The sequence below is a fragment of the Pan troglodytes genome, chromosome 11 (assembly GCF_028858775.2).
Source record: "Pan troglodytes isolate AG18354 chromosome 11, NHGRI_mPanTro3-v2.0_pri, whole genome shotgun sequence".
Lineage (NCBI taxonomy): Eukaryota > Metazoa > Chordata > Mammalia > Primates > Hominidae > Pan > Pan troglodytes.
The window spans coordinates 93,924,607-93,951,633 of NC_072409.2; the positions used below are offsets into that span (position 1 = coordinate 93,924,607).

General features: G+C 40.6%; 1 protein-coding gene across 5 annotated transcripts; it reads left to right on the top strand.

The window, feature by feature from the left end:
* The first annotated feature begins 122 nt into the window (after window positions 1-122).
* Window positions 123-26,794, top strand: CDKN2A (cyclin dependent kinase inhibitor 2A). 5 transcript variants are annotated; one of them, XR_008536979.1, is made up of 3 exons: window positions 123-438; window positions 23,311-24,309; window positions 24,753-24,960. XR_008536979.1 is itself a non-coding variant. In XM_054657805.2 (3 exons), exons 2-3 carry the CDS (start codon window positions 23,314-23,316, stop codon window positions 26,315-26,317), a joined length of 318 nt encoding a protein of 105 aa, XP_054513780.1. In that variant the 5' UTR covers window positions 305-438; window positions 23,311-23,313; the 3' UTR covers window positions 26,318-26,553. The 5 variants fall into 5 exon arrangements, 3 of the variants coding, with proteins under 3 accessions (XP_054513780.1, NP_001139762.1, XP_054513779.1); XM_054657805.2 differs by lacking the exon at window positions 24,753-24,960 and adding an exon at window positions 26,304-26,553 and having other exon boundaries at window positions 305-438; window positions 23,311-23,617; NM_001146290.1 differs by lacking the exons at window positions 123-438; window positions 24,753-24,960 and adding exons at window positions 19,497-19,858; window positions 26,304-26,794 and having other exon boundaries at window positions 23,311-23,617.
* The last annotated feature ends 233 nt before the right edge of the window (window positions 26,795-27,027 follow it).

Genomic DNA, 27,027 nt, shown 5'->3' on the forward strand with positions numbered 1-27,027 from the left:
AGGGCTCAGAGCCGTTCCGAGATCTTGGAGGTCCGGGTGGGAGTGGGGGTGGGGTGGGGGTGGGGGTGAAGGTGGGGGGCGGGCGCGCTCAGGGAAGGCGGGTGCGCGCCTGCGGGGCGGAGATGGGCAGGGGGCGGTGCGTGGGTCCCAGTCTGCAGTTAAGGGGGCAGGAGTGGCGCTGCTCACCTCTGGTGCCAAAGGGCGGCGCAGCGGCTGCCGAGCTCGGCAGTGGAGGCGGCGAGAACATGGTGCGCAGGTTCTTGGTGACCCTCCGGATTCGGCGCGCGTGCGGCCCGCCGCGAGTGAGGGTTTTCGTGGTTCACATCCCGCGGCTCGCGGGGGAGTGGGCAGCGCCAGGGGCGCCCGCCGCTGTGGCCCTCGTGCTGATGCTACTGAGGAGCCAGCGTCTAGGGCAGCAGCCGCTTCCTAGAAGACCAGGTAGGAAAGGCCCTCGAAAAGTCCGGGGCGCATTCAGCACTTGTTTTGTTTGGTGTGATTTCGTAAACAGATAATTCGTCTCTAGCCCAGGCTAGGAGGAGGAGGAGATAACCGGCGGTGGAGGCTTCCCCATTCGGGTTACAACGACTTAGACATGTGGTTCTCGCAGTACCATTGAACCTGGACCTCCCTTCACACAACCCCTCAATCGTGGGAAACTGAGGCGAACAGAGCTTCTAAACCCACCTCAGAAGTCAGTGAGTCCCGAATATCCTGGGTGGGAATGACTAAGACACACACACACACACACACACACACACACACACAGTAGGAAAGGTGTATTTCAAGCACACTTTCTTTCTCCTTGGGGAGAATTATTGCTAACCATCTAAGTTTTCTGGAGGCGGCCTTTTTTCTCCCCAGCCTCCCGGCGGGGTCACCCTCTCCCACCTTCCAGGAGAGTGGAGGACCCGCGAGATACGGGGCACGCAGGCAGCGACTTCCTGAAATGCTAACAAGGATCGTAGGATCAGTTACTGCTGCGAGGAGCAAGCACTTGCTTCTTGGGGGAGTTTTGCAGCCAACAGGGAAATGGGCTTTCTTTGTGAGTTAGAGGTAGAGGTCCGGCGGCCTGAGTGATTGAAACTGCTCGGGACAATGCTCGTATGTTTAGCAAACGACAGAACTGTAGAACTGTTCCTGAGAAATCCCAACTGATAGTATTTTAGTCATCTCAGACGACAGTTAGCACAGTTTAAAAATGAGGCCTACTTCTTGAAAAACAGAATCCAAGGTAGTTTTGTCCTCACATTGACAAATGTTGACACAGCCAGTGTAATTTCCTATAACCAGGAAAACTGAAAGAATATATGTACAGTTAAAATATGTACAATGCTAATTAAAACTTGTATAATAAGTCTAAAAGTAATTTAATGAGGCTTCACTTTTATGACCGTCCTTGTGGTATGCTTCGCCAGGAATATATAGCTTCAAAAAGCAAAGGCTAGTGGAGGGGTACTTATTTTTTTACGGCAATGTTAATTGTCTCTTTGACATGGAAATATAAACCTGTTAAAACTATCAGTGTTTAATTTAGTGTCTCAATTTCTATTAGCAAAAATTTATAATCTATAGGATAAATGCACATTTTATTTTTTACTTTTCATATTATGCAAGTTAATTTTTTTAATTTAGTCAAAGGAGCTTATAAAGGATTTCAGGGCCTGTTGCCGGATTTGATTTTAATTCATTTTGAAACATTGACAAGACCCTGGTTGTTGTTTTTTTTTAACAGTGGTTTATCCGTATCAGCAAAAGTTTAGCCACTGTGATCCGTAACTGTATGAATATAGTTCTTAATATTATTGTCTATATAAAAAATATTTATTACTCTAGTTAATATTATTCTATATAAAATCATTTTGTTTAAATTATTAAGTTGCCTCTGAAAATCTATAGTAACAAAGTAGAACATGTCAATGTATATAAATGCCATAATTATGTATTTTTTAGTTTAGGCCTATAAAACATAACAATGTGGTGATTTTAAGTTAGAGAAAATATTTTATAGTATGTTAATATATATGCATGAAATGCAAAAATATTTAAATGATAGGTTCATTGAAATAGATCATTTTTTGTTATTTAGGTATAAATCAATTTTCAGGACGTATGTGAAAAGTGCAATCTTCAGGAAGTTTCTCAAGATAGAACGCAGCTTGGATAGAATGTCTTGAAATATATGCGATTTTCCAATTTCATATGTAAAATGATATACATAATATAAAATCTAGCGGTGTTAATTATAATGATATGTAATTATATATTTCACATTAATATATTTTATGCCCATGGCTATATTGATTTGGGAATATATATGGATACTAATTATGTTAGGATTCATACAATTCCTTGAGAGGCACAAGTGCTAAAAATTACTTGTATGAATTATTTAATATCATTGCAAATAAGATGTTATTTTAACTTTTTTTAAGTTTCTGCAAATATGTTTATTATGATTTTTTATTTTTATATGATTGGAAATACATATACTAAAATTCCACGTTACCAGTTTCTTAACCACAGAAACCTGATAAATTGCCATAGTTGATTTGTTACTTCTACCTTGGTGCATTTACAAAATAGTCATATTTTTATTATGAAGTTAAATATTCATTTGTTTATAGCTACTTCAGAAGGCTCAGATTATTTTTTTCTTTAATAGCACAGAGTCCTCTCAAGGTAAGCACTGTGCAGTTAGTATAAACCATTACTCCCCATGTGTACATGATTCACAGTTTGTATTGTGTTCCAAGTGAACCATAGCCCTTTCAGAAATCAAGACTTATATTCATTTTACTTCTTTGAGTACTCTTGAATTTTAGAAAGTCCATTATGATCCTAAGGTAGCAACAACATAGCCTATTACCGTCTATGATGGTTTACAGATCTATTATTCCATGTTAGTTCATCACTATCAACTACCGTGATAGAGTTAAGCTAAACCGTTTTCCCAACATATGAAAAACTCCTATTACTAAAGTGATACAAATGGTATCAAAAATACTTTTTTATAGCAAGGTTCAACAGTGGGCCCAGTGCTTTTACACTTTTTCAAAAGTCCTTGGAGAAACAGAGAAAATCTCACTTGCCTTCTGTACTAAAACATTCTAGGCCGAACTAAAACTGAAACTTCATAGTAGAACACTGTAGGCCAGGGGTGTTCAATCTTTTACCTTCCCTGGGCCACATAGGAAGAAGAAGAATTGTCTTGGGACACACATTAAATACACTAACACTAACAATAGATGATGAGCTTAAAAAAAAACAAAACTCATGATACTTTAAGAAAGTGTATGAATTTGTGTTGGGCAGCATTCAAAACCATCCTGGGCTGCATGTGACCCTCGGGCCCACAGGTTGGACAAGCTTGCCCTAGCTCCTCCATCTGCTGCAAAGCCCAGCCTGATACAAAAACCAACGTGATAAAAAGTTTTTGTGGTGCTTTATTTTGGCAGTTTAAGTTATATAAACAATGGGTACAGTTTCATTTTCTAAATATAAAATTATTACATTGAACATGAATTTTTAAGACAAATTATCTGAATTCTGATTCTCATATACCTAACTACTAATATCTTCTCTATTTGTTGCCCAATGAGATTAATCCACCTCTTAAACACTTCACCATCAAGAAAAACAATTTTGTATTTTAAAACGAACCCATCCACTTTCATTCAGCTATTTTATATTCAGGCATCATCCTAAGGAAAGAAAGGTTCTGACAAAGATTAATACAGATGGATAAGTAGTAGCAAGAAATCAAAAACTGCATAAAATTCTAGCAATAAAGTGTTAAATTATGGTACAGTTACATTCTGGATCATCAGGTATCTGAAGAATATTTCATAGACTGTTAAATGATTGCATTATAAAGTCAGGTTTTTTTAAAGCAAGATTCAAAACAGTAAACAGTTTCTCTCTCTCTCTCTCTCTCTCTCTCTCTCTCTCTCTCTCTCTCTCTCTCTTTCTCTCTCTTTACCAAATTAGTTATAATGGTTTCCGCAGGATGAGAGGGGTTGGGGAAAAGGTTGGTGATATTTATTTTCTTCGTTTCACTTTTGAGTTTTCCAAAGTGCTATGACCATCATCAGTAAAATATACATTTCTAAAGCCTTTGACACGGAAACAGTCCTACACAGTGGATGAACTAAGAGCTTCTCTAGCCTTAGGTGGGTAGGGAGGGAGGAAAGACAAGGAAACTGAGTTGTTTAAGTGTCATACACGAGAACGTGGCTTTAAGGTCTGGGAAAACCTGCGAGGGCTGTGACGTCAGACTGTGTAATGCTCGCTATGTCCATTCACCAAGACGTTCCATTTTAAAACTCATAAATCCGTAGCTATACCTGTTTCCAAGGTGCCTCGTGTTAGGCCTCTGGTCACAGCACTTGGCGCCCTTCTTGGGATCTCTTCTCTCCGCCCCCACTACCCCACCCCACAAGCACACTCTAGTCCCCTCCAATCAATTTCAGGCAGGTCTCGCCGCCTCCGGAGCCACGCTGGGGGTGCAAGGGCCCTGGACCCCAAAGAGCGCCCGACGACAAGAGATGAGATGCACGCTGCTCCTTCACTCCTCAGCCCCCACCATCCTCCTCCTGGATCCTAACTTCCCCACTCTCTCAATTCCTAGAGACGCTGCGGATCCCAGAGGCTTAACTGGCAGCTGGAACGAGGTCCTCCAACAAGAATTTAGACTCTTGGTCCAATTATCACTCCACCGCGCGCACTTTCCGCAGGAGCGATGTGATCCGTTATCATAACTGCGGACCTGGGGTTCCACGTGGAAGACGATTGGGATTTCACTGGCCGCGGTGGGGGTGGGAGCAGACAGAGTCTGAGTGGGGTTAGTGGACTCGAGACGAAAGGCAGGACATGACAGAAGGCAACTCTGGGTCACCTCTCCAGCTTGGAACTGGCTAGGCCTTGTTTTGGAGGGGATGGGTAGATGAGAAGTGAGTCAGGGTTACCCGGAGGAACCACGGGGAAAGTGCGCTTCTGAGACTCTTGACAGCCATTTCGTTCCCTTCCAAGCCACATGGAGACCTAAGAGTGTTGAAAGGCCACGACTTCCCTCAGTTTCTCCATCTGGGGGTGCAGGATGGTATAGAGAGTGGCCGGTAGTATTTTTCCAGTGACGATGTCTCTCCATTGTTTTCTTCTTATATTGCAGCTTTCCCCATGTTTGAAAATTTTCTTTTCAAATGAAATCATTGATTAGAATAAAAAAAAGTAAGTAGCTATTAAAACAAGATCAATTTCCATGACAGTAAGCCAACCGATGGAGAAAACCTTGGGAATTAATAAATGAAGGATTTGTTTGGTAGATGATAAAAGGTCCTTTTAAAGGGTCTGACTCTTCCTAGAAAAACCCACCAACTTGGGACCGCAACAGATTTACCATATCCTAATTCATGCTATTTTAATGTGTATTCAGCAAACCCACATGTGTTTACAATTGTCGAAGCTACCAAATGTCAACAGCGTTTTTTTTCTATTTGTTGAATGTGAATCTCATGTACGAAGCCATCTAAACAGAAGAAATTACAGGAATGATTTTAAATCACATACAAAACCAATAGTATTGCTAGAGGAGAATTAGTCAAGGACGGCATTATGAAGAAAGTGAGGGAGAATTTCCAAAGAGCAGAAAGATAGGGCTTGGTGGACCAAAGAACGTTTCCATCTAAAAGGAATAGCAAATACTTAGAGTCTCTGAACCCACTGAGTCTTGGACTATTTAACTAATATTTGTAGTTCCAGATATAGCACAGTGCCTTGTACATAGTTGTATTTTTAAAAATATAGTGCCTCGTAGATTTTTTTTCCACTTTTATTTAGGAGGAGAGGGCACATGTGCAGGTTAATTACAAAGGTATATTGCACCATGCTGAGGTTTCGAGTACGACTGAATCTGTCACTCAAGTAGTGAGCACAGTACCCACAGTAGGTAGTATTTCAGCCCTCGCTCATTCCCTTTCTCCTCCATCTAGTAGTCCCCAATGTCTATTGTTCTCATCTTTATGTCCAATTAGCATTTGTTTTTTAAAAAGGGTGGTTGAAGAAATTCTCAGTGCTTGTCAGTGTCTCTCAGTGCATTCATTTAATTCATGAGCCCTGGAATGATGGTTGCATTTGGGCAGAACTCTACAATCAAAAAGAAGTAATAAAAGGGAAAAAAAAGTGAAAGCCATCAACTACAGGATTGAAATTCCCAAAGCATCAGAGGTCCTTTCAAAAAATAGTATGTTGATTTTTAATTTTTATGACTTATTGGCTTTGTTCATGAAAATATAAACATGTTATCACAAAGGATTTTTTAATTCAACTATTTCTCAGTTTTCTCTTTCACCTTCAAAATAAAATATCATAAATTATTTAAATGGTTGTGAAGGCAGTAGGATTTTTTTAAGAGAGAAAGGTTTTATAAAGGTTCAGAATTACATGACAAAGACATGTAATCTCTTAAGCAAATTGAAACTAATAAAATCGTACAATCAAGGTAACGTAAATAAAAAAGCCTTTGCTTTCTTAATTGAATTATGTGAGTAACTAGAAATTTTAAAAGTATGGCAAAGGTTAACAACAGCATTATTACCTGGGCTGCCTTTAAAAATACATATTTCTGGGGTTCACGTTCAGAAAATTTGATTCAGATTTGCTGTGGGTCCCAGAAATCTGCATTTTAAATAAACACTTGAAGGAGATACTATTACAAGTGGCCCATTGGGACACAATTTGACAAATATGACCAATTTTACTTTTTAAACCTTATTTCTGCTTCTTTATCTTTGAATTGAGGTCCAGGATTTTAGGTAAGATTTTAATTTTAGAGTCAGTTTACTGGATCCCAGGGAGGAGAGTCTGAGTAATCAGTGGAGGAGTTATTTCACCAAATGAAGGAGACCCTTTATTATTATGTGACCCTTTGTCTGAATTGGAAAAGAATGTCTTGTAGATACCACATTTTTACAGTCAGAACATAGTTTGAGAGAAAAAAATATAACAAGATATATTTGTGTTTTAAAGCTTACAGAACCAGACAGAAAATTTCCACATAAGCTATATAAGATACGTTGTCTTTTTAAAACACTATATACACTTCTTTCTGTTCGTGCAGGATGAATGGATCTCTCTCTCTCTCTCTCTCTCTCTCTGTGTGTGTGTGTGTGTGTGTGTGTGTGTGTGTGTGTGTGTTGTAATAAGGGGTTTCTTTCATTTTATGATCCAGACCAGGCTCGTAATAAACATGACAACCTAAAATTATGTAAAAAAGAAAAATCAAAGCACAAGTGTTTCACAGGTTTAACTTATGCTTATCTAAGATCAGGGCAAGATTGCAGGAAAATGTAGCCATAACAGAATAAAGCATTTATGGACAAAATGATGGGTCTTTATGTCTCTGTAAAAGCACAGTGATGGGGGGGAAATATAGATGAAAAATGTAAGCTAAAAAGTAACAATTGTAAGAAAAACTAAAATATCATGCCTTTCAAATGATCATTTTTCTGCTTTTAAGCTAAAATTTGTCTAATATTACACCAGTGACTTTGCTGATGTATTAGGAAAAAGCTTGTTTTGCTTTCTTTTCTCGAGTGCCACCATTTTCTTGCTCTCATTCTCTTTCAGGCTGCCAGATCATCTGACTCAGCAATTGTATAACTCTCTCACCCAATTTAAAGAAACAGCAGCTATCTAGAGAACAATGACTCCCCCAGTTGAACATCTAATTGTTAAATGTCCAACATCGGACACTTTGAATTTTACTCCATGCAATTTACATGCTGAATAGTTGAAGTTGAATATATTATATTTAACATTTAATTTTTAAAAGAAGCTTATTCAAACTTTCTTCCTAAATCACATGGTAAAGTTATGGTTTTCTTCAAAAACAATTAGGAGGAGCTTAACAATAATAGGACACTTCAACTTCCATTATCTAATTTAATTATCACAATATCCTTATGTTTTCGATGTTTCATTTTTTCATTTTGTAGATCTGGAGACTGAGGCTCAGATAGGTTGCATGGCCTACCAAAAGTCATTGACTAGTAATTCATATATAGTTGAACTTGGTTGCCCATGGAGTGCTATAAATATGTATATGGTTTCAGTTCCATCTCTTTTAGTTAACTATTATTTTGAAAGTCGCTTAACCCCTTTGGGCCTCTACTATACTCAAGCATCAGCCATATAAGTCACAGTAAATATTTATTGGTTGAAAGGAGGTTAACATCTTTCAAAAATTTATTTTTTGACCAAAATAAAACCAATGAAAAATTCTCATATGACTGTACATATAAATTACTTATTCCTACCTTAATTTAAAAGCAATAAGTGGGATACCTATTCACCAGCACAGGAACCACTTGAAGCGTGCAGTTGAAAGATTACTTTCTTTAGCATTCACATGACCTGTGAGCAGATTCTATTTCTTTTGCTTATTAGCTGTCATGGTACCAGAATGAAGTATGAGAAACTCTCAGTGCTTTCATGTTCTCATCTGTAAACCTGAGACCCTATGGTAGTCCCGTAATAAGAGGTAGATAAAATAGTATGTATGAAGAGTCACTGTAAACTTTTACACAGCGTACGTTTGTCAGTTATTATAGTGCCTAATTAAACTATGCCCTTAAGAAAGCACATTAGTTTTTTACAGTAAATACCTACTTCATTATAATTTTTCAGTGTAGCTAGAAATTTCTAAACTCCACTTTAAAAATATACATATCATAATAAAAATATATTTATGTATTCAGACTCCTGGTATGTTCCAAGGTGTTAGGTAAAATCAGTGTAAATTTGCATACTTTTAAATTCCCATCTGTACAGAAGATCTATATGGTGGCCTTTAGGGTATGCCTCTAAGCTATTCTAGTATTCATAATCATTAAAGAGATATTAAGCAGTGTTTGTGGACCCCTGTTTTCTAAGACAGGAAATCAAGGTAACTTTAGAAAACTGGAAAAAAAGTTATTAGTCTATCTATCTAATAACCCAGAATAATAATTTCCAAAGGAATCACTGAAGATAACTGGATTTTTAATTCCTTCAGAATGGTTGTCACAGTCTCAATATCTGAATCAACAGTTTTGACCAAAACAATTTTCTAAAAATTCTTTAGTATAAAAAATTATGTGTGTGTGTGTCTGTGTGATGAAAGGAATGATAGGCAGAAACATTACTGTCATCCTTATGACATTCAAAATGCCTACCTTGGAGGGTGACCTTCAGTTATTTTTATGCAAATGTGAAGAAGTTATTTAGAAGTAGGATATCAAAGAGTAACACAAAATACACTAAATAGTATGCTTTCTTAAGGCTAAATTGACTTGGGGGTTTTAAATCAGTACAGAGTAAACATACAGTATATTCTGTTATCATTGCCTTTTTGAAAAATTAATTATGGAAGTTATCATCTTAACCATAACAACACAAAAGATAAAACTCTACCCTCAACCCAGAGACTCAAAGGAAAACATGAGTGGAAATGTTAAATCTGTATGTGAAAAGTGCTAAAACATGAATAGGAAGCAGTTACTTATTTAATCAAAGTTGATTATATTTCATCAAGAAGTTGATTCCCTTGAGTGGAGTTGAATCACATATCAGGTGAAGAATGTGATTTGGGGAAGAATGGTCTAACACAAGAAAATTTTCTTGCAATCTTTAATAATATCAGAGGGGAGATTGGCTTCAGAACTCTCCTAAGTTCAGGAAAGGACACAGAAAATTGAACATAACAGTAAGACTATAGAGTCCCAAGAAAGCAAGCTACTTTTAAAGGATAGTTTTTTAGAGGGGCAAAAGGGGGACAACCATTCTCCATTTGATGAGAAAAGCTTCCATGTAGATGGTCCCCCTGAAATTAGAGTATCCTAAACCAGTGTTAAACCTATCAGTGAAACATGAATATTAAACCTCCACTCCCAGGAGTGAAAACCGAATACATTATTATTTATCTGTGACTTTCAACATTATCTCAGAACTCTAACAGCACATACGTACATCAGCAGCATAAGCAGAAATGAGATATTATATATGCTTGTGTTAGCAATTAAAAAGGACAGCATATTTGAGAGGGGAAAATCTGTCCTATCAAGAATGAAAAAGAGGGAGGTTAGGAAAAGTAGTTTAGAGAAAGTAAATTTTGCAATTCCTCAGTTTTAACTGTAGTTTCTCCACTGTACCTTCCACTTGAAATGCACTCCAAGCAGTGGAGGTGGGTAGCAATGAATGCAGAGGAAACACTGAACACAGTGACACTCTCCAGTGTCACTTCTCATGATTTAATGAGGGTTTTTTTTTTGGAAATTCTTCTGTCATAACATGGGAAACTTTGTTACAAAGAAGGTGTTTTTTCAGAGGGTTAGAATTCAGAGGTAGCATCATACCTTTTAGAAGAGAATTTGCTTGTTGAAACCACAGATACCTGCTAGAATGTACAGGAATTAATGAAAAATTACTCAAAAGGACATTTATTTTGATGACCTAAATGAATAACTTCATAGTAAATGTCATATATATTCTCAAAAAATTAAAAAGCACCATTTATTGAGAGCCTACCGTGCACCCGGATTTTTATATATCTGACATTCTTTATTCCTCACAGTAACCTTATGGGGTAAATTTTATTTTCCCCACTTTGTGAGGTGAGGAAATAAAGGCTCAGAAAGTTTACATAACTTATTCAAGCCCACAGAGCTGGTAAATGAGAGGTCAGTTCTATCTGAGTTTAAAGACTAGGCTTGTCCCACTTGCATATGTGTCATTTCCAAAATTATGATTAAGGATATGGTTGGCATTTCCCGCCACCCACATTAAGTCCAATTAAGTAGCTGTGGCCATAGAAAGAATGGAGAATGGAGAGAGGAACTGACTTCAACAGCTACAGCAAACATTTATTAGCTGAGTAACCATAGCTACATAGTTCCTCAATATGTACCACTCCTCCATTTTGTTATCTATAAATCAAAATGGTGGCTTTTTAAAAAGCAGTTTTGCAATATATTCAAGAGCCTTCTACCCTTTGAAAAACTGCAATACTATTTTTAGTAGCAATTAGAAACACCTTAAATATCTGACAACAGGGACATCATTAAGTAAATTATAACTTTTTCCAGTGGGATGTGTTACAGCTGTTAAAAGTAGCATTTATGAAGTGTTTTTGGAGAAGTTTGGAAAATGCTGTAATAAGTTAGAAAAAGCTCATTTCAAAATTGCATAATATTCACAATGTAAAGATTAAGCAAAGAAAAAGGAAGAAGTATTTCAAAATGTTAATAATTATTGCTTTGTGTGGGGTAGTTTTTCATTTTCTATGTGCAGCTAATTCCTTAATTATTTTTAAATATGTGAGCTTTAATCAGGAAAGCAAATCATTCAAAAATGAGGGGACTGAATTAAGTGACTTTCAGGGGACTTTGCGTGTCTTTGAGTTCCAAATTTCTATCACTATGTATTACTACTGAAGAATAATCATAGAAGCACAGTAGTTTCTGAAAATGGAGAGTCAGTACTCTTGGCCCAGGTTTTGCAACTTGCTCTAAAGCAGAGTCCTCAAAGAAAAGGAAGCATTGATGAGTTGTCCACAATGTACTGGATAAATTATCATTAGGAAAACATATTGTAGTAGGGAGAGTGAGGACCTCTCAAACAGAACTGAGAACCTTAAGTTTGAACTTTTCTTTTCCTTATTACTTAAGCACTCTGAGCCTTTTTTTTGTCTGCATTATGAAGAAAGAATAATACTCTCTATCCCATGGGACAGCTGTGGAATTATAAATTACACATATAAAACTGCTTGATGCTTGTCACATAGCTGGGGGTTGAAAAAATGATAGCCATTATTTTCTTGGCAACTTTTAATGAATTTTTTATTATCTCTATTTCTTTCTGCCTATCTCCTCTAATTATGTTTATTACTTATTTTGTTCCTCAGGATGAGGTCAATTCTCAATATCTGTGCTGCACATAATATATATATATACCAAATATGTGCATATAGTATGTACATACATACATACTGTGCTAATCTTTTAGTGTTCTCAGCTGATCAAATAGCTACAAATAGATATAAGTAATTCGCCACAAGTAATTTATCAACATAAAAAAATTTACAAAAAAGTTAAGGAATAATTGTTTCCATGAGCTGCAAAGATCCCTCATTTCACAAGAGTACACCCTAGAGATATTTTAATAGTAAATTTCTCACATAGATTTAAAATCACATTTGTTTTGCACATAATTTAGAAAAGATACCTGCTATATAATAAGTAATATACTTTTAAGTTTCCTTCAAAATATTCTTGGGAAGATGATAATAGGTACTGCTAATTCTATACCCAGTTAACATTTTGGAAACTAAGGTTGAAAATTGTGACTTAACTATAATTATGCATTAAATCTACAACACATCAAAGAATTTTGCATTTTGTACTCCTTACTAAGATCCAGTTTGTGTAGGAAGATAAATTTTACAGTAATTCTGAATGAGGGAAGATGGCACAGAGTTTCTAAAAGAGTACCTTCCTTATAGCAAATACTAAATAATTGTGCTATATTGAATTTAATTAAATAGAGAATAGTAAAAGGGAGAAAGAAACATCCTCTGTTTTGAAACTTCTAGAGATCTACTCCCAGGGACACATTGTTTTTTCTTAGCAAATCTGTTTGGAGGTCTGCTCTACTTTCTCAGAAGTCTCCCTTTCATGCTGAAGCTATCTTTTTTCCTTGTGGAACATAAATAATTAAATACCTTGCAATTATTTACCTAAGAAAGTGTTTCTTTCCCGTTTAAAATGCTCTTACCACCCACATTGGACTTGATTATCAGAATTTTTATCCGGGGCAGCTTCAGGAGCACTTTGGCACTTCGGGGCTAAACCACAATCTGTTTTTACATGTTTGTGATTATACCCATTTTGTAGATCAAGACATTGAAGCTAGTAAAAAAAAAAAAGTCATTTTTTCAGGGTAACAAAGTAGGTGGTAGAGCTAGGACAGGGACTCTAATTTCCTTACATTATTGCTTTTCTAAATTAAAGGGATGCATGGAATTATTCCTCCATTGCCTTTGCCTTCAAATAATTATCTATTGCACCCAACATCCTATTCTAGAACTCATCTATGAAGGTTTAACACAGCTGTACCTGGGAGCTCCATTACAGGGCATATATCTCGCTCTCATAAGCTACTTCCTAAGGAATTCTCTTTAATTATGGGATCTTCTCCAGACTCTGAAATCTTTTTTTCCTGGTAACACAAGTGTGAGGTGTCATTTATCAGAATGCATCACCCCAGTCTTCCCTCCTCAAATGATTACTGTAGGCTCCACTCAAGAGCTCATCCCAGTTCAAGACCACCTTCCTCCTCCAGAGAAGCAAATATACATATATACATATATATATACGTATATATATATACATATATATACATATATATACATATATATACATATATATACACATATATATACATATATATACATATATACATATATATACACATATATACATATATACATATATATACATATATACACATATATATACATATATATATACATATATATATACATATATATATACACATTTTTTTTTTTTGAGACGGAGTCTCGCTCTGTTGCCCAGGCTGGAGTGCAGTGGCGCGATCTCGGCTCACTGCAAGCTCCGCCCCCCGGGTTCACGCCATTCTCCTTCCTCAGCCTCCGGAGTAGCTGGGACTACAGGTGCCAGCCACCATGCCTGGCTAATTTTTTGTATCTTTAGTAGAGATGGGGTTTCACCGTGTTACCTAGGATGGTCTAGATTTCCTGACCTCGTGATCTGCCCGCCTCGGCCTCCCAAAGTGCTGGGATTACAGGCGTGAGCCACCGCGCCTGGCAGAGAAGCAAATATATTGATGGTTGTTACCAATACATGCTCTTGACTAAGAAACCTTCTTTCTTAATTAATATTGACAACTTTAAGCCGAGTGCCTGACATATATTAGGTACTCAGTTACTCTTTTTCAAATAAAGTTATGAATGATGATTCTAATAAAAGTAACTTATTTGTCTACTAGTTTTATTATGTTTATTTAATTCATTAGAAAGGCCATGTACATAGTACAAAATTCAAACAATATAAATCATGGAATGTGAAAAGTAAGTCACATGCCCATCCCAGTTCTTCATTTCCTTACCTCACAGGTAACAGCTTTTCCTGTATCTCCCCAGAGATATTCTATGTATATTTTGTTTTTAACACCAAGCTATATTTAAAACAATTATCTTTAATAATAATGTTAATATTGAAACTGGTAAAGAAATATGTGTGTATTATCTCACCTCAAGCGTAAACAATAGAACAAGAGAGAGCCCATTTTGAAAATTATGGACAATGAATCTAGAAATAATCTCAAAAGATTTCGCAGTCAAAAAATAGTTCATTAGATACATGAGAACTGTCACTTGGTCTCAGTGTAGAGCTATTGCCTCAACTCCCTTTATTTTCCTAACAAAATCATCTTGCTTATCCCATGAAATATGTGCATATTGCCAATCCTACAATGCCGCATCAGAACCAGAACCCAACTCTGGAACACTACCTTCTCAAGTATCTTTCTGTCTCTTTCTGGTAATATGTTGAATTAATATTCACATCTATTATGACTAGTCTTTGATTTGTAGGGTTGCTGAAGTAGTAGCACCACTGCAGGGCTTTCTTTAGTTTAAAGAAAGTAATCAGGTGTCCCTACTGTGTCATGATCTCCACCCTCAGCTGGGTTCTCCAGTCTGGTTTTAAAGAACAAAACAAAAGGCTTCTCTGTCTGAGTCTTACTCAACCCATCCTCTCTACTCATAAGAGGTATTCCAAACCTTTACGATTCTCAAACTTCCTAACCCACCATCTTATTTTCACTCTGCAAACAAGCTAACCTCCTCATTCATAGAAAGAAGTGCCTCAACTTCCTCCCCGTTCTGACCTTTTCTCCCTCCCAAATCTATGTATCTCTTGTGACAAAATCTATAACCACCGCTGTTCTATTTCTTCATTACTTTTGAGGGACCTCAAGTCCTCAAAAATATCCTATCTTGCCTGTGTACTTAACTTTTCTTTTATTCTCTTCTAACTTTCCCTTCTCTTCACTTGGCACTTGCCCTTCCAGGTATATGTGTGCTCAGGTCTCTTCCACCTTCCATCTGCCTCACTTCATGGCATAGGGCCTTGAACTATCACAACCAACCTATGAAAGAGTAGTCAACGCAGTGTCCCCAGTTCCTTGCCATCCCATTATCCTAGTTTTTCTTTTGGCTCTCTGAGGAGTCCTTCACAGGCTGGTTTTCAGGAATAAGTCTAAATGAATTACTTTCAGTTTTCCTAAACTTCTATGCCTTTGCACATCCTCTTACCTCTGCCTAGAATATCTTTCTCCTTCTTTTCCATCTTCAAACTCTCACATCATTCTTCAAGACTGGGATCAGCTCTCAGCATCCGGAAGCCTTTGCCTACTAGAGAGAAATGAGAATGAGTTTGGTCCCCTTTTCATTTTCTTGTATCATTCTGTGCTTTATTTTGCTCTTCTAAGAGCATTACATGCTTCATTTAATCCCTAAACAACTGTTTGAGGCAAGTACAGTTATTATCCTAATCATGCAAATGAGAAAACAGAGGCCCAGGCATGTTGAGTAACTTTGATAAAAGTTAAAGAACCAATAAGTGGAACAGTTGAGGTTTGAACCCTGGCAGTCTGACTGTAGAGATACTATGTTTGACCTACTCCCCTCTGCCGCCACCCCATGTCTGCCCTTAGTTTCTGAGCTTGTTGAATGAATGAACAGGTGGTAGTCTTTTTTTGTTATAAGACTGATCAGAATTAAGACAGGTTTAAATTTCACGTGTAGAATTTTCAAAACTGCGAAGGCAGTGCAAATCTAAAAAAAGAATGGCATTCTCAGGAAAGAGGAAAAGTGTGAGAATAATAACAATAACCAACAAACTTTAGTAAATTCTAGTAAATGTAGTAAATTTTTACATTAAAAGCTTTTGGACATACATTATCATATTTTATGGCCACATGAAATATATTATAATCCCATTTTGCACATAGGAAATCTGAGACTGGCATAAGGAGCACAGAGATCCAGGACTTTATATTTTCATTCTTCTAGGATTTTGCACCTCAGGTCGATATGTATGAGTAAACTGGGAGTATAATGGGCTCTTTAACAGAAAAACTAGGAAAGTTTTCCCACTATTATTAATTATTTACATAATTTTTTAAATTTTATTATTATTTATACTTTAAGTTTTAGAGTACATGTGCACAATGTGCAGGTTTGTTACATATGTATACATGTGCCATGTTGGTGTGCTGCACCCATCAACTCATCATTTAGCATTAGGTATATCTCCTAATGCTATCCCTCTCCCCTTCCCCCTACATAAGATTTATAATGGATAATGGACTTCAATTTCTAGAGCAAAATGGCCCCACCCAAGGATGCCATAATCCTTCCAGAGCTCTACTGCAAGATATGAGATATACATATCTAAAACTTGTTCTTGGTATTTCCAAAGCAGTCAACTTTTACACCTGTTTATAATGCATCCAAATGTTGTTTTTATATGGTTGCATCTCCCGTCTTCTTCACCAATAGCTATATATATTTTTCACAAGAGCTGAAAGAGTTCTTGATGTAGGAATCCATGGTAGAGTTTCAGAGAAATCCCTGAATTCCCTGAAAGTTTTATCTAGAAATACATGTGCAAGTGAACACATCTTTTTTTAAAAAAAAATCATTACCTACTTTCTTTTTTGAGAAGAAGGTATTTCAACAGACTCTTGAAGGAGCCTACTCTTCCCACTCTCCCACCCCCATTAAGAACCACTGTAGGCCGGGCACGATGGCTCATGCCTGTAATCCCAGCACTTTGGGAGGCTAAGGTGGGTGGATCACCTGAGGTCAGGAGTTCGAGACCAGCCTAGCCAACATAGTGAAACCCCGTCTCTACTAATAATACAAAAATTAGCTGGGTGTGGCAGCATGTGCCTGTAATCCCAGCTACTCGGGAGGCTGAGGCAGGAGAATTGCTCGAACCCGGGAGGCGGAGGTTGCAGTGAACCGAGAGAGATCGTGCGGTGCCATTTCACTCCAGCCTGGGCAACAGAGCGAAACTCCATCTCAAAAAAACACACAAAACAAACAAACAAAAAGAAAGAACCATTGTATTAGTGATGGAAATGTGTTCCCTCCCTCCCATCCTGGCAACCACTCTTTCTTCCTCCTCCATCATAAAATATCTTAAACTAAACTAAAATAATTTTATTTATCGATAGTTTGAATTTTCCCTATCATTGCTACACAGCTAATTGAGAGGTACCCCGAGGAAAATATAAATGGTACAGTAATGCATTGTAGATTTTAATAACATACTTGACATCCCAAATTGTTTTCATTGGCTTCATTTTAAAAACTACATGTTTTAAAATCAAGCAGACACTAAAAGTACAAGATATACTGGGTCTACAAGGTTTAAGTCAACCAGGGATTGAAATATAACTTTTAAACAGAGCTGGATTATCCAGTAGGCAGATTAAGCATGTGCTTAAGGCATCAGCAAAGTCTGAGCAATCCATTTTTTAAAACGTAGTACATGTTTTTGATAAGCTTAAAAAGTAGTAGTCACAGGAAAAATTAGAACTTTTACCTCCTTGCGCTTGTTATACTCTTTAGTGCTGTTTAACTTTTCTTTGTAAGTGAGGGTGGTGGAGGGTGCCCATAATCTTTTCAGGGAGTAAGTTCTTCTTGGTCTTTCTTTCTTTCTTTCTTTTTTTCTTGAGACCGAGTTTCGCTCTTGTCTCCCAGGCTGGAGTGCAATGGCGCGATCTCGGCTCACTGCAACCTCCGCCTTCTCCTGGGTTCAAGCGATTCTCCTACATCAGCCTCCGAGTAGCTGGGATTACAGGCATGCGCTACCAAGCCCAGCTAATTTTGTATTTTTTAGTAGAGACAGGGTTTCGCCATGTTGGTCAGGCTTGTCTCGAACTCCTGGCCTCAGGTGATCCGCCTGTCTCGGCCTCCCAGAATGCTGGGATTATAGACGTGAGCCACCGCATCCGGACTTTCCTTTTATGTAATAGTGATAATTCTATCCAAAGCATTTTTTTTTTTTTTTTGAGTCGGAGTCTCATTCTGTCACCCAGGCTGGAGGATGGTGGCGCGATCTCGGCTTACTGCAACCTCTGCCTCCCGGGTTCAAGCGATTCTCCTGCCTCAGCCTCCTGAGTAGCTGGAATTACACACGTGCGCCACCATGGCCAGCTAATTTTTGTATTTTTAGTAGAGACGGGGTGTCACCATTTTGGCCAAGCTGGCCTCTGAACTCCTGACCTCAGGTGATCTGCCCGCCTCGGCTTCCCAAAGTGCTGGGATTACAGGTGTGAGCCACCGCGTCCTGCTCCAAAGCATTTTCTTTCTATGCCTCAAAACAAGATTGCAAGCCAGTCCTCAAAGCGGATAATTCAAGAGCTAACAGGTATTAGCTTAGGATGTGTGGCACTGTTCTTAAGGCTTATATGTATTAATACATCATTTAAACTCACAACAACCCCTATAAAGCAGGGGGCACTCATATTCCCTTCCCCCTTCATAATTACGAAAAATGCAAGGTATTTTCAGTAGGAAAGAGAAATGTGAGAAGTGTGAAGGAGACAGGACAGTAAGTGAAGCTGGTCTTTGGATCACTGTGCAACTCTGCTTCTAGAACACTGAGCACTTTTTCTGGTCTAGGAATTATGACTTTGAGAATGGAGTCCGTCCTTCCAATGACTCCCTCCCCATTTTCCTATCTGCCTACAGGCAGAATTCTCCCCCGTCCGTATTAAATAAACCTCATCTTTTCAGAGTCTGCTCTTATACCAGGCAATGTACACGTCTGAGAAACCTTTGCCCCAGACAGCCGTTTTACACGCAGGAGGGGAAGGGGAGGGGAAGGAGAGAGCAGTCCGACTCTCCAAAAGGAATCCTTTGAACTAGGGTTTCTGACTTAGTGAACCCCGCGCTCCCGAAAATCAAGGGTTGAGGGGGTAGGGGGACGCTTTCTAGTCGTACAGGTGATTTCGATTCTCGGTGGGGCTGTCACAACTAGGAAAGAATAGTTTTGCTTTTTCTTATGATTAAAAGAAGAAGCCATACTTTCCCTATGACACCAAACACCCCGATTCAATTTGGCAGTTAGGAAGGTTGTATCGCGGAGGAAGGAAACGGGGCGGGGGTGGATTTCTTTTTAACAGAGTGAACGCACTCAAACACGCCTTTGCTGGCAGGCGGGGGAGCGCGGCTGGGAGCAGGGAGGCCGGAGGGCGGTGTGGGGGGCAGGTGGGGAGGAGCCCAGTCCTCCTTCCTTGCCAACGCTGGCTCTGGCGAGGGCTGCTTCCGGCTGGTGCCCCCGGGGGAGACCCAACCTGGGGCGACTTCAGGGGTGCCACATTCGCTAAGTGCTCGGAGTTAATAGCACCTCCTCCGAGCACTCGCTCACGGCGTCCCCTTGCCTGGAAAGATACCGCGGTCCCTCCAGAGGATTTGAGGGACAGGGTCGGAGGGGGCTCTTCCGCCAGCACCGGAGGAAGAAAGAGGAGGGGCTGGCTGGTCACCAGAGGGTGGGGCGGACCGCGTGCGCTCGGCGGCTGCGGAGAGGGGGAGAGCAGGCAGCGGGCGGCGGGGAGCAGCATGGAGCCGGCGGCGGGGAGCAGTATGGAGCCTTCGGCTGACTGGCTGGCCACGGCCGCGGCCCGGGGTCGGGTAGAGGAGGTGCGGGCGCTGCTCGAGGCGGGGGCGCTGCCCAACGCACCGAATAGTTACGGTCGGAGGCCGATCCAGGTGGGTAGAGGGTCTGCAGCGGGAGCAGGGGATGGCGGGCGACTCTGGAGGACGAAGTTTGCAGGGGAATTGGAATCAGGTAGCGCTTCGATTCTCCGGAAAAAGGGGAGGCTTCCTGGGGAGTTTTCAGAAGGGGTTTGTAATCACAGACCTCCTCCTGGCGACGCCCTGGGGGCTTGGGAAGCCAAGGAAGAGGAATGAGGAGCCACGCGCGTGCAGATCTCTCGAATGCTGAGAAGATCTGAAGGGGGGAACATATTTGTATTAGATGGAAGTATGCTCTTTATCAGATACAAAATTTACGAACGTTTGGGATCAAAAGGGAGTCTTAAAGAAATGTAAGATGTGCTGGGACTACTTAGCCTCCAATTCACAGATACCTGGATGGAGCTTATCTTTCTTACTAGGAGGGATTATCAGTGGAAATCTGTGGTGTATGTTGGAATAAATATCGAATATAAATTTTGATCGAAATTATTCAGAAGCGGCCGGGCGCGGTGCCTCACGCCTTGTAATCCCTTCACTTTGGGAGATCAAGGCAGGGGGAATCACCTGAGGTCGGGAGTTCGAGACCAGCCTGGCCAACAGGTGAAACCTCGCCTCTACTAAAAATACAAAAAGTAGCCGGGGGTGGTGGCAGGCGCCTGTAATCCCAGCTACTCGGGAGGTTGAGGCAGGAGAATCGCTTGAACCCGGGAGGCTGAGGTTGTAGTGAACAGCGAGATGGAGCCACTTCACTCCAGCCTGGGTGACAGAGTGAGACTTTGTCGAAAGAAAGAAAGAGAGAAAGAGAGAGAGAAAAATTATTCAGAAGCAACTACATATTGTGTTTATTTTTAACTGAGTAGGGCAAATAAATATATGTTTGCTGTAGGAACTTAGGAAATAATGAGCCACATTCATGTGATCGTTCCAGAGGTAATATGTAGTTACCATTTTGGGAATATCTGCTAACATTTTTGCTCTTTTGCTATCTTTAGCTTACTTGATATAGTTTATTTGTGATAGAGTTTTCAATTCCTCATTTTTGAACAGTGGCGTTTCTCCTCTCCCTACTCCTGTTGTGTGAGGGAGTTAGGGGAGGATTTAAAAGTAATTAATACATGGGTAACTTAGCATCTCTAAAATTTTGCCAACAGCTTGAACCTGGGAGTTTGGCTTTGTAGTCCTACAATATCTTAGAAGAGACCTTATTTGTTTAAAAACAAAAAGGAAAAAGAAAAGTGGATAGTTTTGACAATTTTTAATGGAGAAGGGAGAAGAACATGTAGAAAAGGGGAAATGATGTTGGCTTAGAATCCTAACTACATTGGTGTTTAATATAGGAACATTTATTTATATAACATTTTAAAGTACTAAATTCATATTAATATATTATCAAATGGGTTTAAGCATCCTACACATTTTAATTCAATTGATTCATTTTCTTTTTGCTTTGGATTTCTATCATGATTTAAATATTTACATATGGGTTACTTTTTAGATTTTTCATACTATGAAATATAAGAAAAACCTTTAAGGCTAGTTTTATGACCAAGACGAAGGACTTCATTGAATACACAAAACAATAAATATACTGCAACATTTTGTCTTTCTTTTTGTAGCTGCAATTTGGTTTGCTTATACTTTCTCTTTGTCTCTTTGAAAACTGAGTCAGTTTCACTTTCTCAGGACAGGATTTAATAACCATAATATATTTTAGTATAATTCCTTGATTTAGGCAAATTATGCAATTTGTGTTTAGTATGAAATGTACCTAAAAATAAGTAACTCCTCTTTAACACCACCATCCTCAAACTAATATAACAAATAACAGTTATCCTAAAATAAATTGTCTACTTCCACCATGCAGCACTCAAATTTTAAGGTTGCTATGACTGCAGACAGTATTTTAAAATTCCTCTCTGGAAATGGCTTTGTTTCCAAGATGATTTAGGAACCAAAGAGGTGACCATCTCTTGTTTAATGAACTCTCAAATCATAAACCTGGGAAGTGTTTTAGTTTCCTACTGCTGCTGTTACAAATTATCACAAATGTGTTAGCTAAAACAAACACAAAATTATTTTACAGTTCTAGAGATCAGAAGTCAAAAATGGGTCCACAAGGTTTCATTCCTTTTGGAAACTCTAAGGGGCAATCTGTTTCCTTGTCTTTTCCAGCTTCTAGTGACCATCAAATTCCTTGGCTCATTGTCCCTGTATTTTCTCTGTGGCCTGTGCTTCCATTCTTGTATCTTCTCTCTGACTGTGACCCTCTAATAAAAACACTTGGGGTTATGTTGGGCCCACCCTGAAAATTCTGGATAATCTCCCTCAAGACCATTAATTAAATCACATCTGCAAAGCCTCTTTTGCCACATAAGTTAATATATTAACAGTTTTTGAGGATTAGGACATAGACATTGGGGGGGGGCATTATTCAGCCTACCACAGGAAGGAATTTTAGGGTTAATTAAACTAGCCTTCTTATTTTATACTTGAAGAAAATGAAGTTTTGGAATTGGAGAGCATTATGCTAAATGAAATAAGCCAAACACAGAAAGACAAATATCACATGTTCTCACTTATCTGTGAAATATAAAACAATTACATTCTTAGCAGTAAAGAGTAGAATGGTGGTTACTGGAGCTGGGGGGTGGGAGGAATGGGGAGATGGTAATCAAGATATAAAGCCTCAGTTAGGATGGGAGGAATAAGTTTGATTGTTTTTTTTGAGATGTGTTTCATAGCATGATGAATATAGCTAAATAGTAAATCCCAAATGCTCTCATTTGACAAAAATGTCAAATATTTGAGATGATGGATAGGTTACTTAGCTTGACTTAATAATTCCCCATTGTGTTCAAAGATCATAACTTCATATTGTACCACATAAATATATACAACTGTACTATCCCAATATATAATTTTAAAACTAATATAATGAAAAAGAAATTGAAGTTCAACATTCCCAGAAGCTAAGTGTAACTTAAAAGTTTTGTGAGAATTTGTTTTAACAAACAAACAAGTTTTCTCTTTTTAACAATTACCACATTCTCGCTTGGATATACAGCAGTGAACAAAAAAAAAAAAAAAAAAAAAAAATTCTCCAGGCCTAACATAATTTCAGGAAGAAATTTCAGTAGTTGTATCTCAGGGGAAATACAGGAAGTTAGCCTGGAGTAAAAGTCAGTCTGTCCCTGCCCCTTTGCTATTTTGCCCGTGCCTCACAGTGCTCTCTGCCTGTGACGACAGCTCCGCAGAAGTTCGGAGGATATAATGGAATTCATTGTGTACTGAAGAATGGATAGAGAACTCAAGAAGGAAATTGGAAACTGGAAGCAAATGTAGGGGTAATTAGACACCTGGGGCTTGTGTGGGGGTCTGCTTGGCGGTGAGGGGGCTCCACACAAGCTTCCTTTCCGTCATGCCGGCCCACACCCTGGCTCTGACCATTCTGTTCTCTCTGGCAGGTCATGATGATGGGCAGCGCCCGCGTGGCGGAGCTGCTGCTGCTCCACGGCGCGGAGCCCAACTGCGCCGACCCCGCCACTCTCACCCGACCCGTGCACGACGCTGCCCGGGAGGGCTTCCTGGACACGCTGGTGGTGCTGCACCGGGCCGGGGCGCGGCTGGACGTGCGCGATGCCTGGGGCCGTCTGCCCGTGGACCTGGCTGAGGAGCTGGGCCATCGCGATGTCGCACGGTACCTGCGCGCGGCTGCGGGGGGCACCAGAGGCAGTAACCATGCCCGCATAGATGCCGCGGAAGGTCCCTTAGGTGAGGACTGATGATCTGAGAATTTGTACCCTGAGAGCTTCCAAAGCTCAGAGCATTCAGTTTCCAGCACAGAAAGTTCAGCCCGGGAGACCAGTCTCCGGTCTTGCCTCAGCTCACGCGCCAATCGGTGGGACGGCCTGAGTCTCCCTATCGCTCTGCCCCGCCAGGGCGGCAAATGGGAAATAATCCCGAAATGGACTTGCGCACGTGAAAGCCCATTTTGTACATTATACTTCCCAAAGCATACCACCACCCAAACACCTACCCTTTGCTAGTTCAAGGCCTAGACTGCGGAGCAATGAAGACTCAAGAGGCTAGAGGTCTAGTGCCCCCTCTTCCTCCAAACTAGGGCCAGTTGCATCCACTTACCAGGTCTGTTTCCTCATTTGCATACCAAGCTGGCTGGACCAACCTCAGGATTTCCAAACCCAATTGTGCGTGGCATCATCTGGAGATCTCTCGATCTCGGCTCTTCTGCACAACTCAACTAATCTGACCCTCTTCAGCTAATCTGACCCTCCGCTTTATGCAGTAGAGTTTTCCAGAGCTGCCCCAGGGGGTTCTGGGGACATCAGGACCAAGACTTCGCTGACCCTGGCAGTCTGTGCACCGGAGTTGGCAGCACTCTATGGCAGACAGAGGCCCTCTCCTTTCCCTCTTAAACTTGTGCAAGAGATCGCTGAGCGATGAAGGTAGAATTATGGTCCTCCTTGCCCTTGCCTTTCCTTTTTGTGATCTCAAAGCATCCTCCCTCCGCCCCCATTCCATGGCCCCAGTTCCCTACTCCCACAGCTGTCTGCTGAAACTGCCAACATTACTCAATTGTTTCTGGGGGAGGAACTTTTTTTTTGAAACAAAATAGATATATGAAGCAGTACACGGGAATTAACACGAATATTTAAGGTAAAACATGACCTTGAAGATTATGAAATCCATCTTATTTTGGCCCAGAACGGGGGCATTGGGCTCCTTGGGCCATAGGGGAGCTGGGGAGGACAGGGTGGAGAGTTAGCTCTAAGCCCTCTGCTTGAAGATGCTGTAAATACAGAACGCAAAATCACCTTCGAAGTTAAAGACGCTAAGTTCTTCTTTACTCGGCCCCTCCTCCCCGCCCCCCCCCCCCCCTTCCCTCCAGTTACAGCTAGCATCCAGGTCCCGGGAGGTGAAGAAGGAGACTTCGGCTCCATTTACAGCTAGCATCCGGGTCCCGATTTAGAAGGAGCTGCCAATTACAGCGCGGTTCCAGGGCTGAGCAAAAAGCCTGAGGAGCCAAGTGGGAGAGGGAGTAAAACTACTGAATTGGGCCACAAGCAAATGAATAAACTGAACGACTCTTAACCAAACCTAATATATTTAATCCAAACACACAAGTCTTTCATTTCTTCCCTCCTGCCTTCCTTCTCTTACTCCCCAACACCCCCTCTTCAAGCACAATTAATTATATGGTTAGATTCTACTGCGTCATCAGCCCTGTTCTAGGTGGTGGGCACGCCAAGGTGAATGAGACCCAACAAGAGTCTTGCCCTCATGGGGTTTACATTTGGAGACAGAGTCGATCTGTTGCCCAACCTGGAGTGCAGTGGCGCGATCACAGCTCACTGCAGCCTCAAACTCCCTGGCTCAAGGGGTTCTCCCACCTGAGCCTCCCGACTAGCTGGGACCACAGGTGCACGCCACGACGCCTGGGTTTGTTTGTTTGTTTAATAGGGACGAAGGTCTCACCATGTTATCTGGGCTCAAGCGATCATCCCCCCTCCTCCTCCTAAAGTACTGGAATTACTGTCCCAAGCTATCTTGCCCGACCTGGGAAACAGACGTTAAGGAAGATAACAATCTATTTTCAGAGAGCGAGTTTATAAAACCAATGCAATGGGTAAATATGAAGTGTGAATAGGAGGAGAAGCTAAAGAGTGGTCGGAGAATCTAATGCAAGCTACGGGAGGAAGAAACTCAAGTGCAAATGCTGCCTCAGGAATAAACGTAAAAAGAGACTCTCAAGTGCAAATGCTGCCTCAGGAATAAAATAATCTTGAGCCTCTCAAGTGTAAATGCTGCCTCGGGAGAACCGAACGGCGAGCTGGAGCCCATACGCAACGAGATTAGAGAGGAAGGCAGAAGCCAGAGCACATGAATAAATGAGCATCCATTTTGTTTCAGAAATGATCGGAAACCATTTGTGGGTTTGTAGAAGCAGGCATGCGTAGGGAAGCTACGGGATTCCGCCGAGGAGCGCCAGAGCCTGAGGCGCCCTTTGGTTATCGCAAGCTGGCTGGCTCACTCCGCACCAGGTGCAAAAGATGCCTGGGGATGCGGGAAGGGAAAGGCCACATCTTCACGCCTTCGCGCCTGGCATTGTGAGCAACCACTGAGACTCATTATATAACACTCGTTTTCTTCTTGCAACCCTGCGGGCCGCGCGGTCGCGCTTTCTCCGCCCTCCGCCGGGTGGACCTGGAGCGCTTGAGCGGTCGGCGCGCCTGGAGCAGCCAGGCGGGCAGTGGACTCGCTGCTGGACCAGGGAGGTGTGGGAGAGCGGTGGCGGCGGGTACATGCACGTGAAGCCATTGCGAGAACTTTATCCATAAGTATTTCAATGCCGGTAGGGACGGCAAGAGAGGAGGGCGGGATGTGCCACACATCTTTGACCTCTGGTTTCTAACGCCTGTTTTCTTTCTGCCCTCTGCAGACATCCCCGATTGAAAGAACCAGAGAGGCTCTGAGAAACCTCCGGAAACTTAGATCATCAGTCACCGAAGGTCCTACAGGGCCCCAACTGCCCCCGCCACAACCCACCCCGCTTTCGTAGTTTTCATTTAGAAAATAGAGCTTTTAAAAATGCCCTGCCTTTTAACGTAGATATATGCCTTCCCCCACTACCGTAAATTTCCATTTATATCATTTTTTATATATTCTTATAAAAATGTAAAAAAGAAAAACACCGCTTCTGCCTTTTCACTGTGTTGGAGTTTTCTGGAGTGAGCACTCACGCCCTAAGCGCACATTTATGTGGGCACTTCTTGCGAGCCTCGCAGCCTCCGGAAGCTGTCGACTTCATGACAGGCATTTTGTGAACTAGGGAAGCTCAGGGGGGTTACTGGCTTCTCTTGAGTCACACTGCTAGCAAATGGCAGAACCAAAGCTCAGATGAAAATAAAATAATTTTCATTCATTCACTCATTTATTGTCAACATTTACTGAGCACCTATTACAACAATTTCATCGCATGGAAGACAGCATCGTTTCTGACACTGTTGTTTCATGTATCTCTTAGAAAAACGCTGCTATTAGACATCTAACACTATTTATCTTGAGGTGATAAAATATCAAAAGCCGTGTCTCAAGATCGATGAAATGCCGTTAAAATGATGAATAGAAACTCTAGGGGGACCTCATATCGATAGACTCGAGAC